At 37.4% G+C, this 22,130-nt stretch overlaps 1 protein-coding gene across 3 annotated transcripts in view; it reads left to right on the forward strand.

Annotated features, from left to right (window-relative positions):
* The window catches only part of LOC107868120 (OVARIAN TUMOR DOMAIN-containing deubiquitinating enzyme 7), a 29,930-nt gene extending 9,739 nt beyond the window's left edge, over positions 1-20,191 (forward strand). Inside the window, exons 6-12 of one of the 3 annotated variants that reach the window (XM_016714713.2) lie at positions 1,125-1,209; positions 1,317-1,463; positions 1,579-1,699; positions 3,081-3,184; positions 3,320-3,417; positions 6,720-6,862; positions 19,336-20,191. In XM_016714713.2, coding sequence (XP_016570199.1) covers positions 1,125-1,209; positions 1,317-1,463; positions 1,579-1,699; positions 3,081-3,184; positions 3,320-3,417; positions 6,720-6,849 — 685 coding nt within the window. In that variant the 3' untranslated portion in view covers positions 6,850-6,862; positions 19,336-20,191. Of the gene's footprint in view, positions 1-1,124; positions 1,210-1,316; positions 1,464-1,578; positions 1,700-3,080; positions 3,185-3,319; positions 3,418-6,719; positions 6,863-12,284; positions 12,423-18,712; positions 19,300-19,335 lie in introns of those variants that run through there. The other 2 variants (XM_047410803.1, XM_047410804.1) reach the window with 2 other exon arrangements.
* The last annotated feature ends 1,939 nt before the right edge of the window (positions 20,192-22,130 follow it).

Here is a 22,130-nt window from a genome sequence, read left to right on the forward strand (position 1 = left end):
CGTTGAATCTGGACATTTCTTTTAAAATGGTTTATCCATAACTTGGGGAACTCACTATTGAAAATAAGCCAAATCGGGCCACTAATTGGCCCCCAAATTAAAGAATTTCAGTAATTTCACTTTGGGGCAATAGTTCCCAATATTATCAATTTCTAACACTATATTTAATCACTAAGTTGACGATATATTAGCGAAGAACCCGTAAATTTATGGGTTAGGTTCATACCTCAGGGAGAAATCTCGAAAATCATCTTCTGAATCGTTCCAAACCAAGGTCCCAAGCTCCCAAAATTGAGTTTTGAAGTCTTAAGTTCGAAAATGGGGTTTTAAATTCTGTTCAGGTAACTTGTTCTTTGCGTACTCCATCATGAACGCGATCCAACCTGGCCAGAGCCTTTGCGAACGCTGGCAAAGCTTTGCTAACGCAATCCAATCGGACTTGTTTGAATCATCAAATCACCGAGTCAGGTTGTCTTGGCCGAATGTTGACTGAGGTCAACTCTAAGTTTCTTGAACTTCAAAATTCCAATTGATGACCCGAATCACTCCCAAATGCATGAGACCCGATCCAACTTTCCAACTAATTCAAGAATCACCTTCCGGATCTAATGGAACCGTTGGAGTTCTATTACCAGCTTGTTTACCTGGATAATGACTTTGGCCAAACTTTCCAAATTTCAAACTTGAAAAACTCACCTTCGATGCCCTTGGGATTCGTGTCCACAATTACGCAGAAAATACAAAATGACCATGATGGTCGTTACACTCTTTATTTCTCCATTGTCGGGAGTGGTGTATCTAGCTTTTTACTGTACTGTGATTGACCGACTGTTCTGATCCACTTTCATTTACTAACAAAGGACACTTCCAGATCATGTAGAGGTTAACCTCAACTTCGTATTTGTTTATAAGTAATTGATTATTAGCAACGCTAATGATTATAGTGGTGGCATCTTCAACCTTCTGATATAATTGGTTGTCTACTGAAGCAAGAGCCGCTTATTTGGGTTAAAAAGGAACATCCTTTGGCATTTCTTCTGTGCTACTATTCCCCTTCACCCATTACTTCTTAGCTCCTTCTATTTTGTACACTTTTATTGCCTGACTTGCTTATATACCATCAGTTCTTATCACGACGGAGAGCATTACAATAGTGTCCGGCTGAAGGAAGATCCTTGCACTGGACCAGCTAGCCCAATCATTATCAAGGTTTACAACATTTCAAATTTTCATTTTTATCGTGACAGTTGTAGCGATATTATAACAATGAGTTAGGATTTCTTGCAAGAATTCTAATAACCTTCAGTTATTTAAAGGCTGATGCTGATCTTTCAGCAAAATCTCGTGAAGCTATAGCTGCTGCTAAGTCTAAAGGAGACACTAGTCGAAATATGGTTCAAGCAGGATCAATCAAAGTGGTTATGGCTGGAAGTGGGTGTGATGATAGGGAAAAAGTGGAGCAGGTCATTTGTTGGTAGCTCTTTCCTTGGTCGATGATGTGGAACTTGTTGAGCATTAAAAGAAACTTACATATCTCTGTACTTGATATCTGTTTCTTATTTATCTGTTCTTCTCTAGGTTTTACGACAAGTTGGTGCTGATGTTGATGCTGCAATAGAATTTTTAATCACAGAACAAGGATCCGATGACCAGTTAAATGCAAATGATAACTTTTCTTGTCTGACAAGCATTTCACAAGGTAATGGGTAGTCAGTTCTTTTCCACTTGCTTTTGAAATAATTATGCCTATTTCGTATCCCTGAGATTGCAATCCTTGTAAATTCTGGTTTTCATAATCATCGGGACCCCCAAGAACCTGAAAATAGAAACAGGAAGGCTGGTTATTCAACACGACTAACATACTCGTGTCAGCCTTTGCATATGAAGATATTTAACATTTAATGAATTCTATTGAAAATATACGAACTTCTGTCCATATGATAGTGGGTTGCCCAGGATTGACCATGAAACATCTTTTGCGACTCATTTCTTTTTCCCCTTTTTCTCTACTTCTACTAGTCTTGATTTTTGATGCCTGGTCATCTTATTCAAATTGACTAACCTAGTTTAAATTTGTTTAAATTTTTAGACTTTGTAGCTATGTGAGTAATACCGGGATTTAACTTTAGGATTAGAAATAATAGAAAGGAACTTTAAGAATTGTGGTCAAGGAGGAACTTATTTGTCTCTTCATATACTAACCAGTTCGAAAAAAGGGGACAGATTTCAGTGCTGTGTAACGTCAAGTCGGATTTTACGTTATAAAAGCTAGAGAACCATTAAGGAGCTAGAGAACCGTTCATTTTACTTCCTGCTTTGCTAGTCGACTTTCTTGACCTAATTGAAAAAGCCAAATCACGTTTCCCTTTCTCTCCCCTTTTCTTTTTGCGGGGGTGAGGGGTGGTTCTATTATTGGATCTTTCCTTGACATCTGTTCCACCTTTTCCTACTGCTATGAAAAATCCATCTGCATGTGCCCGCATGAGAGAGAAGCTAATGTGCCATCTTAGATAGTGAGAGCCGTGGGATTTAGGTAGAAAGCTTTTTCTCCTATATACTCAGTAATGTTCGACGAGGAATCATCTGCACAGTAGCCCCTTTTTGGGCTGCCTCAATGCATAGTAGAAGGAGACAAGATACATTTCTGGTACCTTGGGTTTCTAGATATAAAAATGACATATTTTTCTTCATCTACTTATTATTATTGTCAAAACTTTGTTATTAGGTGGATACTCTTTCTACATTCTCTTTGATAATGGTTTTTACTCTGGGGAACCCATCCTTCTCATGCTTTGATGCTCAGTGAGCTGGAATTGTATTCTTAGCCCTGGCTCTGTAACGGTGACCCCTTTCCATGCACCAGTTTCTCCAGTAATATTTAGGGCTTGCTGCTTTGGGATGAAACACCTTTATGTTAAAAAATCCACTTAGTTCTACCAGAATTTTGTCCCAGAGTGAGAGAAAAAGGTCATAAGTTTTTTGTTAACAAACACTTGAAGTACCTTTCTATTGCGTTTATCATGGCTGGTGGTGCTGGCACTTTGTCTTCTCATACTTTTCACTCTTTTTCGGGTCTCCAGAAGAGCATGATATCAGATCTGGCGACTCACCTTGCAAAAAAGGTTCCTCGGACTGTAGTGTAAAAGGAGCTTCTGATAAACATACCTCCCAGGAAGATGAAAAGGTAAAGCAATCAGAATCCTTTTGTATCTTTTTAACATATGTGTTTGTCTTTTTCTTAAGTGCATAGCTAATTGGAAACTTGACTTGGATTTAGTTTCTGAGACAATAAAAGCTTCATCTTCTTTTGATTCTGTAGAAAATTCCAAGAAATAAGGCCTGTCCCTGCGGTTCAAAGAAGAAATACAAGTCTTGCTGTGGATCTGTTGCTGGGAAAAATCCCACTATCTACACAGTGTATGGTTGTCAAAGATCACTGTGTTTTTGTTTATTCATGAGTTTTTGTTGTAGTTTATTTTGTTAACTCTTTTTTGTGGTAAATTTTTTTCTACAGCTTAATGCCGTTATCTTGTTGTAACTTGTGGGATGCTATTGGAGTTTTGCTTGCTCTATGCATGTGTTTATCTTCTTCTAATATGCATATATTTGCACTAGAATGTATTTGCAATAGTCTGCAAGGATATCTTGGAGAGCTTTTGATAGGATAATTTTTGAAATTGTGTTGTCTAAGTTCTTGCTCCTCAGGAAGGGTGATAGAGTGCTATGTAAAGACTGTAAAGTCATACCTAGCGAGAATCTTTCGGCCCAACATAAGCTTTTGGTGATAGACTTGAAAATCAAGAAGTGCAGAAAGAAGAGGGTTGTGGAGGATCGACCCAGGATTAAGTGGGGTAGCTTGACTTTGGCCATTGCTTAGTGCTTTGAAGATAAGGGAGAAGTTAACGACTAAAGGGGTTTGAGAGAGTAGAAGGGATGTGGATGGTATGTGGGAGACGACTGCCAGTTGCATCACACAGACAACTAGACAACTAGATAGGTATTGGGTGTCTCGAGAGGCCGATTCGGCAAGCACTGGGGGGATTGGTGGTGGAACGAAGAAGTTAAGAGAAAGGTTAAGAAGGTGGCTTATGCGAAGTTGGTAAAGAGCAAGGATGACAAGGAGAAACGGACGAATGGGAAGGAGTATAAGTTAGCTAGGAAAGAGGCTAAGTTAGCGGTTACTACGGTTAAGACAATAACTTTCGAGAGCTTGTATGCGGCTTTAGAGGAGAAAGGTGGGGATAAGAAGTTTTATAGGCTAGCCAAGGCGAGGGAGCGGAGGGTCCGTGAGCTTGACCTAGTGTAGTGCATCAAGGGTGAGGATGGCAAAGTGTTGGTGGATGACACCCTTATTAGGAGGAGGTGGTCGTCTTATTTTCGTAGACTTTTGAACGATGGGGGGGGGGGGGGGGGGAGGGGTTGGTGGTGGGGGGGTGGGGGCATTGAGGGGGGGGGGGGGGGGGCGAAGGTTTAGTGCTGGGGGACTTGGAGCATTCAGAGAGGTGTCACGATTATGGTTATTGTAGGCGCATTAAGATTGAAGAGGTCAAGGATGCTATTCGTAGGATATGTAGGGGTAGGGCGACTAGGCCAAACGAGATTTCGGTGGATTTTTGGAAGAGCATTGACAGGGCAGGTATGGAGTGGCTGACAAAGTTGTTTAACATCATTTTTAGGACGGTAAAGATGGCAGAAGCTTGGAGATGGAGTACGATGATTTCTTTATATAAGAACAAGGGGGACATTCAGAGTTGCAACAACTATAGGGGTATCAAGTTATTGAGTCATACTATGAAGGTTTGGAAAAAAGTGGTAGAGTTAAGTCTAAGGAGGATTGTGACTATTTTCAAGAATCAATTTGGTTTCATGACAGGTCGTTCGACTAACGAAGTCATTCATCTTGTGAGGAGATTAGTGGAGCACTATAGGGAGAGGAAGAAGGACTTGCATGGTGTTTATCGATCTTGAGAAGACGTACGACAAAGTCCCTAAGGAGATCTTGCGGAGGTGCTTGGAGGTTAGCGGTGTGCCTGTGGCGTACACTAGGTCAATTTAGGACATGTACGATGGAGCGAAGACGTGTGTGAGGATAGTAGGAGGAGATTCAAAGCACTTTCTTGTTTTGACTGGGTTGCACCAGGGATCGACTCTTAGTTCATTTTTTTTTCCTTGGTGATGGATGTATTGACATGACATATTCAAGGGGAGGTGCCTTGATGTATGTTATTTGCTGATGATGTAGTGCTTATTGACGAGACCCGGGGAGCAGTTAATGATGAGTTGGAGGTTTGGAGATAGATCTTAGAGTCTAAAAGGTTTAGGTTGGAGCAGGACCAAGACAGAGTATATAGTGTAAGTTCAGTGATTTGACGCATAAGACTGACGTGGTAGTAAAGCTGGATTCTCAGGCCATTCGAAAGAGAGATAGCTTCAAGTATCTTGGGTCTATGTTTCAGGAGAATGGAGAGATTGTTGAGGATGTCATACACCGTACTGTGCAGGGTGGTTGAAATGGAGGCTCACGTCGGGAGTCTTGTGTGATAAGAATGTGCCTCTTAAGCTTAAAGGTAAGTTCTATAGAGTGACAGTTTGACCAGCTATGTTGTATGGAACGGAGTGTTGGCCAGTTAAGAACTCCCATATCCAAAAGTTGTGGATGACGGAGATGAGGATGTTGAGATGGATATGTCGATCTACTAGGATGGATAGGATTAGAAATGAGATTATTCGAGAGAAGATAAGATGTGAGATTAGAAATGTGGATAGGATTAGAAATGAGATTATCGGTGGAAGATAAGATGTAGGAAGTAAGGTTGAGATAGTTTGGGCATGTGATGAAGTGGTGCACGAATGCCCAGTACAGAGGTGTGAGGTGTGAGAGGCTCGCTATGGATGGTTCCAGACGGGAGAGGTAGGCGAAGAAATATTGAAGGGAAGTGATTAGATATGACATGACCCTTGATAGGAAGGTGTGGAGGACGCAATTAGGGTAGAGGGTTAGTGGATAGGAGTGCGTCCTTACTAGTAGAGAGGAGTATTTTTTTTTTGTCGATATACCTGAAGTCATAGTGTTATGTATGTATTTTGTAGTTTCTTATTTGTGGTTTTTGGTAATGATTGGGATATCTGATAGATAGTTCATAGTATTACTCTGTGGTGTCTTGTTTCTTTTATTATCTAGTGGTGTATTACCCCATTTTGTTGTTTGTTTTTATATTTATAGCTTGTTATACTGTTATTTGTCATGAGCCTAGGGTCTATCGGAAATAACCTCTCTACTTCATCTAAGGTAGTGTATGGACTGCGTACACTTTATCCTACCCAGCCCCATTTTGTGGGAATACATTGGGTATGTTGTTGTTGTTGTGTTGTCCAAGTTCGTTCATACATGGAAGACATATTTTGGTTGTGAATTGTGAGTATGGCTTCTAGCACAGCCTCTGTGCTAAAGATATATTAGTGGATTTGTGGATACATTAGTGGATTTGTGGGCTCTTTAATTATGAAGTTTGTCAGCACAAGTATGACAATATAGCAATATTTCTCAGAGACATGGATCTATCTTCCGCCCATTTTCTTTTGGATTAAATAAAAAAAACCCGTATATAGTGTTGGCTTAATGATCAATTGCTCCCTCTTCTGTTTCCGAACTAATTTAATGTTCCGGCCACTTGAATTTCAGATTCTCTTCATTTTCTCATGCAAGTATATTTTTTCAGCAATCACACAATTGGTTATGGAAAGGGCCGCAGAGACAAGAAGCAAGGAAAGAAAGTTCCACCTGTCAATGTTGTGAGTTCAAAACAATCTGATGGTAGGCCGCCTGACATGGGCGCTCTCTGTATATAGGCTGTATTTTGAGGTAACTTTCTTTCTATAATCAGTTCTGTCCATGCTCTATTGTCTTGTCTTTCTTTTTATCTGTATGGCCAGGCAACTAATCAGGATTTTGGTTTGTGTGGCTTATAGCTTCAGAAATTGAGGCAAAACTGGATATCCTGCTAGATCAAATTTTTGGTTGATTCCCGACCCTAGCTAGTTTGTCAATTAGCACAACATTATTTTCAAATGGATCACGAAATCTTGTCTTGTATACTGTTGGTTAATTAATGCATTACTATGGGAAAATGAGGACTCAAAGCAGATCCTGGTGTTAACCTTGGTTAATGGGAGCTTCTCTATATCAAAGGTGAGGGAGGATATGGAGAGGAAAATCTTAGAAAGAGTTGGGAAAGGATATTTCTGCCATGGAAGTTAGAGAAGAAGGAAAGTGAGGGGTAGCTAGACTAAATAGGGGGGGAGGGGAGCAGGTTCGTTGAAAGAGTCACAGTGGTGCATGACAAGGGAGGGAAACAGATATGGTGGAGAAGATGGTTGAATGGGAATGGAGATAGGATGATAATTTATGGTTGTTGCTTAGAGGATTGGAAGGAGTTTGTAGAGAATCATATCTTGTAGAGTCTTTATCTTTTGGTATAACCTGTGTATACGGTCTTTTTGGTCATGATTATGAATGAAAATACTTTTACTTTTAAAAAAAGATAAAGGGCAACCCGTTGCACTAAAGCTCCCGCTATGCGCTGGGTTCGGGGAAGGTGGTGGAAAAGGGAAGTATTTAAGAAGTGATAAGAAAGGTTTAAGATGGTAAAAGAGTGGTGTTGACGGGGAAGAGAAGGCTTTTATATGAATTGATGCCCTAAGTGTACTGATTCTGTTAGATCAGTAGTATTAATTGGTTCAGTTTGTCTTGTAGCCTTGTACATCGAAGATGTTGCAACATCGGCCTAGTCTGTGGCAAATGAATCGATATTATGAATTTGTCCACTCGCATATGGCTTATGACTAATGGGTAGGTAGTTAACAGTGGCATAAAGGCAATGTATTTCTTACATCAATGTCATTGTTTGCACTATTGTGTTGATAATAATGATGTTGGTGTTAGTGTGTTCCTTTCTTGAATATGAAAAAATAGTGTCCTTCCCCATGTATATTAGGAATGTCTTTCTAGGAGCTGCCGGCGTGAAGTCATAAATTGTTAAGTTGCAAGTCACTGTTGTCCTGAGCTTTGAAAACTGTAAGTTAAGTTGGATTGGTTTCTTGCCCAGGAAAACCTTTTTAATTTACGGAAGTGCATTCAGGCCCCAAGGATTGGGCCTCTGATCCCAGCAAAGTGCCAACTCTGACAATTCAATCTGTCTGTGTCCTTTTTATATAGTTCCTGACACGTTTTTTTGTGGCTCTTCACTCCAGCCCTAAATTTGAGACTTTGTAAACCTGCAAATAGTAAACTTAAACTATCAATCATATTGGTCGGCTTGATGACTGAGGTTTTGCATGGAGGCAGCGTTGTGACCACAGGCTTGGATGTGACATAAACCACCCACTAAGGAAATAGTAAATAAGACAAGCCATCAAGCTGACACTGCAGCAAGATCTGCTAGCCTCGTGCTCCATTTTAATGGCGTCTCAACATTCTTTCTCCGAATTTCATCAGTTGCAGGCTCAAGTGCACGTTTCATCCATCTTTGTACACTTAGGGCATCATTGAGACAAAAGGGGATCCGTTGTTTACATTCCCTTTGTACTTCCTCTATGTCCAACAACAACATACCTAGATAATCCCACAAGTGAGGTCTGAGGGACTCTAGGATGTAGAAAGACCTTACCCCTACCTTTGTGGGGTAGCCTGGGGTAAAGAGACTGTTTCTGATAAGACCCTTGGCTCAAACAAATGTAACCAAAACATTATAGAAATAAAAAAGCCGCAACAATATAGCAAAGATGAACAAAACAAATGAATCAAAAGGTAATAGCGAAACTTAGGAGAAAAAGATACATCACGCTAACTAATACTACACCGGTCGTCTACCTATTACCCTTCTAACCTTATCCTCGACCTCCAAATCTTCCTATCTAGGACTGAAAATGTGTCATGTTCTGTCTAATCATCTCTCTCTAGTTCTTTTCCGCCTATCTTTGCCTCATAAAACCTATTATAGCCAACCTCTCACTCGTCACTCGTGCATTTGCGCTCTTCCTCGTCACATGCCCAAGCCATCCGAGTCTCTCTTCCTTCATCTTATCCGCTATGAAGGCCACTCCAATCTTATACCTTATCCTCGTTCCTAATCTTATATGCCCACATCCATCTGAGCATCCTTATCTCCACCACCTCCATCTTCTGAACATGTACATTCTTGATTGGCCAACGTTCTGATCCATACAACAAAGTAGGTGTAACCACTACTCTGGAGAACTTGCGTTTAAGCCTTGGTGATACATTCTTAATCGATTAATCCATCATTGTACTTCTTTGTCTTAAAGTAGAGCAGTTGTTCTAATTCCAATCTGTGAAGATACTTGGTGAAGTGGACAGTTATAAGTAGGATTTATGTACCTTTTGAGTATAATTCATAAACTGAGGATATATTCTAGGTATGAATAAACTATGGGAACATTTCTCGGGGATTTTGCAGTTATAAAAAAAAATACAACAAGAAAACATTTCTTCAATCTCATTTGGTACCTAAGCAGGCGTTGTAGTCAGAGCAAAGTTTACCAAAGAGGCAAGGTAAGCATATTTCAAGTCAAAAAGTTGATATTAGGTCGATTCACATTCTAAGGGGTCGTTTGGTGTGAGGTATAAGTTATAATAGTCTCGGAATAAAATGTAGGATTATTTTATCCCATGTTTGGTTGGAGGGATTAGTTAGCCAAGAGATTATTTATTGCACCATTTATGCTTTAGTGATGGGATAAGTTATCCCATATATATGGTGGGATAATTAGTCACGGGATTAATTATCCCGGGATAACTTGTTCCCAACCAAACGACTCCTAAAGGTTCTGGATTGAGTCATCAGTTAGGGGATCATTTGGTTGCTGGTTACAGTTGTGCACATATTAGTAATGTAGGAATGAGTTATGGAAATATTAGTTATTCAAGGATTAATTATATATGTACTAGTTGTATAGGGTTTGGTTATGCAAGGTTTAGTTATTCATGTACTTTCATGTGACCAGGATGATATAAAACGAGATACAAGATAAAGAGATTGAATGGATAATCAAGAAATAAATGGAAGACAGAGAACAAAACATGAAACAATCCCACAATTGAAGTAAATTAGAGACAAATATAGATTTGTAATTCCCTAATTTGAACAAACAATTACATGATTGAGTTCAAGAGAGAAGAGAATTGAACTTATACATGAATAATCTTACCAAAAAATATTCAAGAGAGATTCTACACAAATGGATTCAACCCATAAACCTCACCAAGAGAGTTAACCTAAAAATATTGTCCACCCTAAAAGTGTTCATCATATTCTATTTATACTATTGGGGCTAACTTAAAATAAGAATAAATATAAATGCCCCTTAACTACATGTACATTACACTATAATCAAAAGAACCTAAAATATAATGTTTATCTTCTCTTGTATTGGTTCTTTGGCTTCCGCACTCTCTTGACACACTCTTTACTCTTGATATCAAGTTGAAATTTTTTAATGCAATAAGTACCAACTTGCATCATTCTCCTCTTGTTGAAAAGAATTCGACCTCGAATTCGAGCCTTGCAGATCATAGAGAGAAATTAGTACACAAACCAAAAAATTGTCTTTCAAAAAAGTTACATACCACTACCAAAAATACACACTTTTGTGATAGAGCCAAGAATCCTGAAGTCCCATAAAATCAACTTTTCAAACATAGTATCAATAACTTTACTCAAAAGTAATATCACACTTATAAAAAGGTTAAAGAAACTAATAATTTTATATCTTAGAACTTTCAAATCAAAACTAGTTTCTTCAACAACTTGGACCAAATAGTTTTTTAATTCACAATTGAATTGTACTCTTCTAACCACATGATTAAGAAAACTAACAATATCATCCACAAACCTTGAATACAAGTATGCATTCCCGAAATCAAACACAAACATCAATCTCAAAACTTTCTTGTATTTCTCATTTAGTAACTCACAACATGAATCAAATAGCAACATCAAAAAATTCTCACTAATCACAACGAAGTTGCTACTATAAAGGTCAAAGGCATAGAAATTTACCTTCGTGGCTTTAGAAAGTCTAAAAATAATCACTAGCCATTCAAACAAATCATTCTTGGATTTAGAAGGCAAAGATACCTCAAATCTTTTTGTAGCCCAAGAAGATGCTCCCAAGTATCTTACCTTGTTGTAGATCCTCTCTTGATGGTGTTTCACAAATAGATCAACAAAAGGATCGGAAAGATCAGGCGACAAAAAACCCGACGAAAACCGTCAAAAAATTACCCTCCACGTGCCAGCCGGAATCCAGAAATTCCGGCGAGATCTGCGTCACGCGCCGGTACGTGAGCCCATCTCCAATCGATTTGAGTTTTTTTTTCTGTTGGGGTCGCCGATCTAATCTGACTCCGACCACTTGCTCCTTTTCAGATTCCGACAATTATTTTGAGATTCCGACTGCTGGAACCCTAATTCCGGCGACATCAGTTTTTTTTCGGGGATTTTTTTTCCAGAAATTCAGATCTGGTTCTTGGAATTTTCAAGTCAAATTCCCAAGATATATTTTAGGCGTGATATTTTTTTTTTTGGCTCCAAAAATATTGAAATTGGAAGTTCAAGTCTTATGATTAAATCTGAGCCCTTAATGAGAAGATCAGAAAGTCAAACGTCACAGTATATGAAGAATCGACGAGGGGAAGGTCGATTTGGAAGATCTCGTCCTAGGTATAGTTATTGTAAAAGGCTTGGACATACTCATGGCGTATGTTATTCTAGACCTAAGTGTAGTTATTGTAATAGGCTTGGACATACTCGTGGAATATGCTATTCTTTGCATAGTCAACCAACTAAAAATGCTCATATTGCTCAGTCTAACACCACAGGTGATCAACGGGTGTATTTATCTGACAAGGAATATAATGAGTATCTTCAGTATCAAGCAAGTAAGAATATATTTCTACCAATAGCCTCAATTGCACAATCTCCTACCTTTGGATCATGGGTTGTGGACTAAGGTGCTTCTTCATTTCTGGTGATAAATCACTTTTGTCTGATATTGTTTATTCGCAATCTCTTCCAGCTATTACTTTAGCTAATGGAATTCGAACAGAGCCAAAAGGAGTTGGACAAGCCAAACTCCTATCTTCTGTCACTCTAGACTCTGTTCTTTATGTCCTTGGTTGTCCTTTTAATCTTGTATCTATTAGTCGTTTGACATGTGCCCTTGATTGTAGTATAACTTTTTTTGATGATTCTTTTCTAATGCAGGACCGCAAAACAGGATAGACAATTGGCATAGGACATGAATCACAAGGCCTTTTCCATCTTACCGCTTCTAATTCTTTCACAGCATGCTCCGCTACAGATCCTCCCAACCTTATACATTTGGGACATTCTAATCTATCCAAGCTACAAAAGATGGTGCCTAGTTTGTCTAGCCTATCCACATTAGATTATGAGTCGTGTCAACTTGAGAAACACACCCGTGCTACATTTTCACGTAGTATTGAAAGTCTCTCAGAGTCTATTTTCTCATTAGTTCATTCCGATATTTGGGGTCCTAGTAGAGTCAGTTCACCGTTAGGATTTCGTTACTTTGTTACTTTCATCGATGATTTTTCAAGATGTACTTGGGTTTACTTAATGAAAGATCGTTTCGAGTTATTCTCTATATTCAAAAGTTTTTGCGCTGAAATACAAAATCAATTTGGTGTTTTTATTCGTGCTTTTCGTAGTGATAATGCGTTAGAATACTTATCCTCCCATTTTCAGGAGTTTATGACTCATCAAGGAATCATTCACCAAACATCATGTCCATACACCCCTCAGCAGAACGGTATAGTAGAAAGAAAAAATAGGCATCTCATTGAGACTGCTCGCACTCTTCTCATTGAATCCCATGTTCCATTGCGTTTTTGGGGCGATGCGGTCCTCACATCTTGCTATCTCATTAACAGAATGCCATCATCTTCGATCCAGAATAAGGTTCCCCATTCCATACTATTTCCTCAGTCATATCTCTACTCTATCCCCTCTTGTGTTTTTGGAAGCACATGTTTTGTTCATAACTTAGCCCTAGGAAAAGATAAATTAGCCCCTCGTGCTCTCAAATGTGTCTTCCTTGGTTACTCTTGAGTTCAAAAAGGGTATCGGTGCTATTCACCTAATCTGGGTCGCTACCTTATGTCCGCTGATGTCACATTCTTTAAATCTCAACCTTACTATACATCTTCTGATTATCTTAATATCTCTGAGGTTTTACCTATACCTCCAATCTTACCCACACCAATCTTTGAGGAATCTAGGGTTACTTCTCCATCTCCAGCCACAGTGCCACCACTTTTGACCTATCACCGGCGCCCACGTCTAGTATCAGTCCCAGATAATTCATGTCCTGCGCCTGACGCTTCCCCTACTGCGGACCTACCTCTTCCTAGTCAATCAGTTGCACTTCAAAAAGGTATAAGATCCACTCGTAATGCTAACCCACATTATACTTTCTTGAGTTATCATCGTTTGTCATCACCCCATTATGCTTTTGTATCATCTTTGTCCTCTATTTCCATTTTTAAGACTACAGGTGAAACACTTTCCCATTCAGGATAGAAACAGGCTATGATCGATGAGATGTCTGCTTTACATACGAGTGGTACTTGGGAGCTTGTTTCCCTTCCTGGAGGTAAATCTACTGTTGGTTGTCGTTGGGTTTATACAGTCAAAGTTGGTCCAGATGGTCAGGTTGATCGGCTGAAGGCTCGCCTTGTTGCCAAAGGGTATACAGAGATATTTGGGCTTGATTATAGTGAAACGTTCTTTCCCGTGGCTACAATAGCATTAGTCCGTCTTTTTCCCTCTATGGCTGCCGTTCGTCATTGGCCTCTTATCTGTTGGACATTAAGAATGCTTTTCTGCATGGTGATCTTGAGGAAGAAGTTTTTATGGAGCAACCACTTGATTTTGTTGCTCAGGGGGAGTCTAGTAGCCTTGTATGTCTATTGGGCAAGTCACTCTATGGTTTGAAACAATCCCCTCGAGCCTCGTTCGGAAAGTTTAGCACAGTTATTCAGAAGTTTGGCATGATTCGTAGTGGAGCTGATCATTCAGTGTTTTATCGCTATTCTGAACCAAATCTGTGTATTTATTTGGTGGTTTATGTTGACGATATTGTTATTACCGGCAATGATCAAGATGGTATCACTGACTTGAAGCAACATCTTTTTCAACATTTTCAGACTAAAGACCTTGACCTTGGCAGATTGAAATACTTTCTAGGGATTGAGGTTGCCCAGTCCAGCTCAGGTATTGTTATTTCTCAATGCTAGTATGCTTTAGACATTCTTGAGGAAATAGGAATGATGGGATGTCGACCCATTGACACTCCTATGGATCCAAATGCTAAACTTCTGCCAAGACAAGGGGAGCCACTTAGTGATCCTGGTAGGTATAGGCGGTTGGTTGGAAAGTTGAATTATCTCACAGTGACTAGACCTGACATCTCTTTTCCTGTGAGTGTTGTAAGTCAGTTTATGACTTCCCCCTGTGATAGTCATTGGGATGCAGTTGTTCGGATTTTGCGATATATAAAGTCATCTCCAGGTAAAGGACTACTCTTCGAGGATCGAGGTCATGAGCATATCATTGGATATACAGATGCTGATTGGGCAGGATCACCCTCTGATAGACGTTCTACATCTGGATATTGTGTTCTAGTAGGAGGTAAATTTGGTATCCTGGAATAGTAAGAAACAGAGTGTGGTTGCTCGATCTAGTGCCGAAGCAGAGTATTGAGCAATGGCTGCAGCAACTTGCGAGCTAGTTTGGATCAAGCTGAGAGAATTAAAATTTGGAGAAACTGGTAAGATGGAATTTGTATGTGATAATCAGGCAGCCCTTCATATTGCATCTAATCCAGTGTTCCATGAGAGGACCAAGCACATAGAGATTGATTGTCACTTTGTCAGAGAAAAGATACTCTCGAGAGATATTGTTACAAAATTTGTGAAGTCAAGTGATCAACTTGCAGATATCTTTACCAAGTCCCTCACCAGTCCTCGTATTAATTACATTTGTGACAAGCTTGGTACATATGACTTGTATGCACCAGCTTGAGGGGGAGTGTTAGAATAAGAATAGGAATAGCATATTGAATTCTACTTGGAAAGAGATTGTAATGTAGTGTCCTATTAGGAATAGGATTGGAATGTAGTGTCTATAAATATGTCTCAATGTAATAATTTAGAGACAACAATTCAATAATATTTCAGGCCCACCCAGTTCATTGTTTCCGATGTTGGGCCCCCGTCTTATATTGTCCACGCTCTAGATGTCCAACCCTAGGCGTCGGGGGGTGTTGGAGTCCCACATCGGTGGGTTAAAGGGTCCTTGGTTCCTTATATGGTCTTGTGCAATCCTCCTCTCATGAGCTAGCTTTTGAGGTTGAGTTAGGCCCGAGGTCCATTTCTTTATCAATCTTCATCATAAGAATTCAAGGAAACATCATGTTTATTCGCGTTTGACATAACACTAGCTTGAAACATTTTAAGCTCACAATCAATAACAATTTTAGCTCCACAATCATATTCAACTAGTGTATGATCATCATTCATTTGTCTATTGACACAAAGTAAAGAATCATCAACCTCACCAAAAGATGGTCTAACATTCACACTCAAGTCACTATCAAGTTCATTTGAAGTAACTAAAGAGTTAAAGATTGGCCTTTTTACCTTGCTGAACACTTAACGAATCTTCTTTACCTTGATTTTCTAAAATTAAGCTCACTTGTTCTCTTGAAGTAGTCCTAACTTGACTTGCTTCTTTCGATTCTTGAGTTTCTTTCCATGTTGAATCGTTCTTTTTGTGCTCTTCTTCAAGAATACCTATAAAAGAAGTGGAAACACTAGAAGAAGAAAAATTCAAAATGGTAGAATTAGAACAAGAAGACTTCTCACTCACAATTTCTTATTTTTCTATTATCTCGTTTTTTTTTCTCACTTGCTTCACTTTTCTTCTTTTCTTGTGACAATTCACTCTAATTTTTGAACTTTCTTTTCGTTTGTGCTTGTAGCCACTCACTTTTCAACTTCCTTTTCTTTTGTGCTTGTAACCACTCACTCACTTCATTCCAAATATATATATTTTTTTGCTCTCTTGAATTGTCACCATCCATTCCCTTATTCCTGTCTTTCTTTTCTTTTTCATTCATTTCATTAGGAGGGCAATAGGCTCCAAGGATCCCCTTTGAGTCATTGAGATGACACTTCACATCAAATTTCAACTTGGCATCTTTAGAAGCTTCAAAGACTTTACTTGAATTATTTGAATGACTTTGCATATCAAATTTCAAGTTAGTAGTCTACATTTTCACTTTCTTGACCTTCTCATTTGTTATTCCATGGGAGTTAAGACATGCTTTCTTTCCATAGAATCTAACGCAACAAACTTTTTCAAATTTCTATCAAACCAAAATTTATTATGGTTGAACCAATGAGCTCCTAAACACATCAAACAAGTAGACAAATGATAGATATCGCACCAAATTCCCCCTTGATAGCTCTCATGGTAAACAATGATGTTTGCCTCTTTGTCAACCACCCGCCCACCAAATTTGTATTGTGAACTTTTTGTATGACATGGTATTCCCAACCACTCAACCAAAGAAGGATCAATGAAGTTGGTATAACATAATTTATATACACCTAAGATGCAATCAATGTGCAACTGCTTTTATATCCCTTTACAATGACGTCAAATTTAATCATAACTGCTTTCATATCCCTTTACAATTACGTCAAATTTAATCATGTAGAAGCACTATTATAATAATCATGAAAAACTTCACAGTAATTCTTACTAGAAGTAGAATTATAAGATGAAGTTCTCCTTTCTCCATTGAATCCAAACCTCCCTTTAAGATATAATTAAGACCAGAAAAATGGTTAGTAAAATGGACCTCACAATTCACTCTCTCACGTGTATTACTCAAACGATGACACTCAATTTTCTTTCCGCTCGTGTATACCCTCAAAGGTCGTAGGCTTTTAGGGCCACCCTCAAATGATCTCACTACTCAAGCCTTTTACCACTCAAGGGTATTCTTTAGTCTCTTCACGGTTCTATAATCTCAAAGTAAGCTTTCTAGGATCGTTTCGGAGTAGAGTTTATATCAATAGAAAAGAATGACAAAACACACTAACAGACAAGAAATGGATTAAACACACAATGAAACTAAAAAGAGGCAAAAAAAAAGGGCAACCCGGTGCACTAAAGCTACCGCTATGCGCGGTGTCGGGGAAGGGCCCCACCACAAGGGTGTATCGTACGCTGCCTTACCTTGCATTTCTGCCAGAGGCTGTTTCCAAGGCTTGAACCCGTGTGACCTCCTGGTCACACGACAACAACTTTACCAGTTACTCCAAGGCTCCCCTTCTATGAAACTAAAAAGAGAAAAGTACGAAAGAAATTGACGCGAAATGAAATACGAACACAAGAATAACTAGAAAACACAAGTAGAACTAATACTCAATGTAATCTTGCTAAAGAAATTTACATACGATATGATTGACCCATAAATGAAACAATTCAAATATAGAGTTTGGGAAGAAAGATCACTCAAAACACCACATTCATCAAATCTATCAAGACCCAACTCAAATCAAGTTTACCCAATCAATATGAGATACTTTAAGCATCACCTAATAGTTTTCGAAGTAAGAATTTAACTCAAACTTCAAAATTTCACTATAATTCACACAAGAAAAGATTGCCCAATTTTTGAATCCAAAATTTACCCCAAATTCATCCTTAGATCCCAAAATTGAAAGCTAATATAATTTACCCATGATCAAAACAACTTAGATCCAAAAGATGGGGGTAAACACAAGAGAGCTCAAAAACTCAAAATTTTCACTCTAGAAAGTACTGAAATTTCAGCTGCGAAAATCGAAGAAACTGAGGCAAAATCAACTTCAAATCAACTTTAAATGCTCCCGAATTTGATATTCAAGCACTTTAAACTATTCCCAACAATAACCACTTGAAAATTTCTTCAATTTTCAGTCCAATTTTTTTCTTTTTTAAATTTTTTCTGATTTTTCTGTATTTGTTTGTGAATTTTCAAATGATACAAGCCTAAGATTAAGAATTGTAGGAACAATTCTTTAACCTTGCTCTGATACCAATTGATTTAAAACGAGATACAAGATAAATAGATTGAATGGATAATCAAAAAATAGATGGAAGATAGAAAAAAAAGAATGAAACAATCCCACAATTGAAGTAAATTAGAAACAAATATAGATTTGTAATTTCCTAATTTGAACAAACAATTACATTATTGCATTCAATGGCGAAGAGAATTAAACTCATACATGAATAATCTTACCAAAAGATATTCAAGAGAGATCCAATCCATAAACCTCACCAAGAGAGTTGACCTGAAAATATTGTCCGTCCTAAAAATATTGATCATATTCTATTTAAAGTTTTATACTACTAGGGCTAACTTAAAATAAGAAAAAACATAAATGCCCCTTAATTACATGTACATTATACTATGATCAAAAGTACCTAAAATATAATGTTTATCTTCTCTTGTATTGGTTCTGTGGCATCCACACTCTCTTGAACACTCTAGACTCTTGATGTTAAGTTGAAATCTTTTAATGCAATAAGTACTTCCCAAACTTGTATTACAGGAGGTCACGGGGTCAAACCTTGGAAACTAAGGCTGCGTACAATACATCCTTGTAGTGGAGCCGTTCTCTGGACCCTGCGAATAGCGGGAGCTTAAGTGCACCGGACTGCCTTTTTTTAGTTATTCATGTACTCCATTAATTTTTCCATCTTCTATTCTGCATAAGATGATGCACATATTCACCCATAACTTATACATGTATTAGTTATGGGGGAGTGTAAATTGCTAATCATACTGTATTTGTTGTATTGAATTTTATACATAGCAAAAGAATGCTACTGAACATGGTATAAATTATGCAGAATTTAATACATGAATAAGCACCTCCTAATCAGCAGCCAAATGACCCCTTAATGTTTACTCTTTTCCCTGAGCTTTGCGCAATGGTTTTATTTGTGAAACGGGAGTATAAAAATAAATGTCATTGTCACAGTTGCAGACCAAAACGGATAGCATTTGTGTGTGTTTTGGTTGAAACAGTGGCATTGGTTAAACAAGTGCTACTATATATTTCTTTCATCCTAATGGTTCCGTACTCCCGTTTTTATTGTAGCTAGTTTGTAATCTTGTTCATCTGATGTATCAGGCCTGTACTCACTGTTTTCAAACAAATAATGCGTGTAGGTTTTTCCATGTTGATACCATCTTCTCCTATGATTTAGAGCATGGATGGGATGCCATATCTTTCCTATGGATGACTCACAAGTCACAAGCATGATTTCTGGAGGCTTGATCTCCTGAAGTACTATACTTTATATTTCGTAGTTGCTGATTATTTGATATATTGCCTTGGAGGACCATCAAAAATGCTACAGTGCTTTGTGATCCAAGGACTTGATTCATTGGAAGTGAGAACGTGGAGGTGAGAATCCAAGAGGAATTTGAATCAACTGATTATATTTGTGAGGAATGGACTTCCATTCATTTTCAGGAGTACCTTGGTATTCGATGGGGCAACACACGGATCCTATGTTATATTCTTCATGACTTAAACATATCTAGTTTCCAGTCCTATTTCTGCTTAGTTGCTTTGGTAAGTTGGAGTGAGAAGTGTGAACTGGAACCAGCTCAATTTTTCTGGAGAACAGTGGACTTACTCAACAAAATCCAGCATTTCCTTGAGATATTGAACTAAATGAAATATGGAGTATGGGAGAAACTGAATTGGTTGCATATAGAATGCTTGTTGGTGCCTTAACAGCAATTTTCCCTCTTAGACTGGTGGTATAGTTTATATTTTTAACGGCGTCAACATTTCTTCAATTTTTGTGATGTTTTTAAGTATTTGCTTTAATGCATTGCTGTTGCCTCAGTGAAATAGGTAACTTGGGTCTTCCAGTGTTTCCTTCAAATCATTTGGTGTTGTTAAAATTACTCCCACGGTGGATCCTCCGATATCCAGCAATTCTAAGATTTATATTTTACATTAACGATGTAAATGATTTTTAGACTATCAAGTAATTTTACCTGTTGTGATGCCTCACTTCACTTACTACGTTTTACTATAAAATAATTACCTGCGGCTAGCTATAAGTGATCCGGCAGCGTAAATTTTCAATGCACGGGGTTGTTTGGTAGTGTGTTAAATAAAGGAATAATAGTTTGAAAAATATCTGTACTTTGCTTAAATTTGCAGTTGCGCATACTGAAACATTTTAAAAATGAAATTATTTGCTCCCCAAATGCTGAGGTGGCAAAGTGAGTGCATTTCACTCTTTCTGTGAGAACGAAAATTATATATTAAAAATTTATTTTTAATATTTCTTTACATAAATATATATAATTTCAATTATTATTTTTCTTTATTCAATTTCTTTTTTTTTTTTATTGCTCTGACTTCTATTTTTATGTGTCTTATTCCTTGTCATGTTATGCCACCCATCTTGCTTCTTATTTAATTACGCTTTGGTCTACTTTTCTTTATCGTGAGTCGGGGGTCTATCGGAAACATCCTCTCTACTTCTCTGGAGGTAGTGGTAGGGACTGTGTACACTCTACCCTCCCCAGACTCCACTTGGTGGGAATACATTGGGTTTTTTTTTTTTTTGTTATATTCAATTTCTTTTTTCTTTTTCTCTCTCACAAAACTAAAAAGCTTCAAAATTCATCAATGGTGTTTAAAATTAATTTCATATCTTCCTCATCGCCAATGAGTCTCATCAATTTCATTTTCTTTTTTCTTTGACTCTCTTTCACCAAAACACATTTGCCATGTAAGCTTTTGATTATTTTTTATTTTTATTTTCTTTTCTCTATTCATCAATGTTCAAATTTTCAAGAATTCATTTTTATTCTTCCATGGCTTTATCTCAAATCTAACCTTTCACTTGCAAGCCCTATTTAAATTATAGTAATTTCTTATTAATCCCTCAATCTAATCATCCTAATGTGTTTTCCTAAAAAATTTTGACCCAAAAATGACAAAAAAATGTGGAGAAGTTAAAGAAAAGGATGAGAACAGGGTATAAAAAAAACAAAATGAAATGAAAAAGATTTTTTAAAAAAAAAATACAAAGGAAAAAATGTAATAAATAAAAGTAATCAGTTTTTTATATTAAAAAAAGTAATATTTTATGTGACAGCGCGTGCAGGTCACTACTTGAAACAAAATCTGGGTATGAGCTTTTAGATGGGTATATATTTTATTTTTAAAATATTCAGGGGGTAATAGGACCCCCGCAAAATTCAGTATGCGCAACTGCAAATTTAGGCAAAGTACAAATATTTTTCGGACTATTAACTCTTAAATAAATAATAAATGTATTGAGTGTAGTATTATTTAATAACTTTGTATTGTAGCAATTTTAACACTGTATAACTAATACATATATTAGTTATACACCCTATTTGATATTATAGGATGTATTACTAATACATTTCATTTGATGGTATTAGTAATACATAAGACAGGATTTGATACCATGAATTTATATATATAAAGATAAAAATATTCCTCAAATTCTTTTGGTTTTTCTCTATCCGTCTATTTTTTCAAGAAACAAATGATCTCAATTTTTCCAAGAAACAAAACAAAGCGATGGTCTTTGCTCTCTAGAGCACGGGCGACTTCATTTTCACTTGGTTCCTTTTCTATATATTATTAAAAAAAGAGTACAAAGTCTTCACATTAAGTCAAGTGGCAACATAAAAATAAGTCACTTGACAGTTTAGGACAAAAAACTGGTTAAGTTAGTTTATAGTTACTAATTTGAATTTACTTTTTTTGTTTAAAAGATAAAACAAAATTTGACAGTTAGTTAAATTGCATTTGAATTTATCCTCTATCAATTTGATAAGATCTCTCATCTTATCTGTTTGAAATTTAAATCTGATTACATAATTAGCCTTCCTTTTGATCAAATTTTAATAAAATCATTTCATACTTTTAAAACAAAGTAATAATAACTTTTTAAAATGTT

This window comes from Capsicum annuum, chromosome 4, assembly GCF_002878395.1.
Source record: "Capsicum annuum cultivar UCD-10X-F1 chromosome 4, UCD10Xv1.1, whole genome shotgun sequence".
Lineage (NCBI taxonomy): Eukaryota > Viridiplantae > Streptophyta > Magnoliopsida > Solanales > Solanaceae > Capsicum > Capsicum annuum.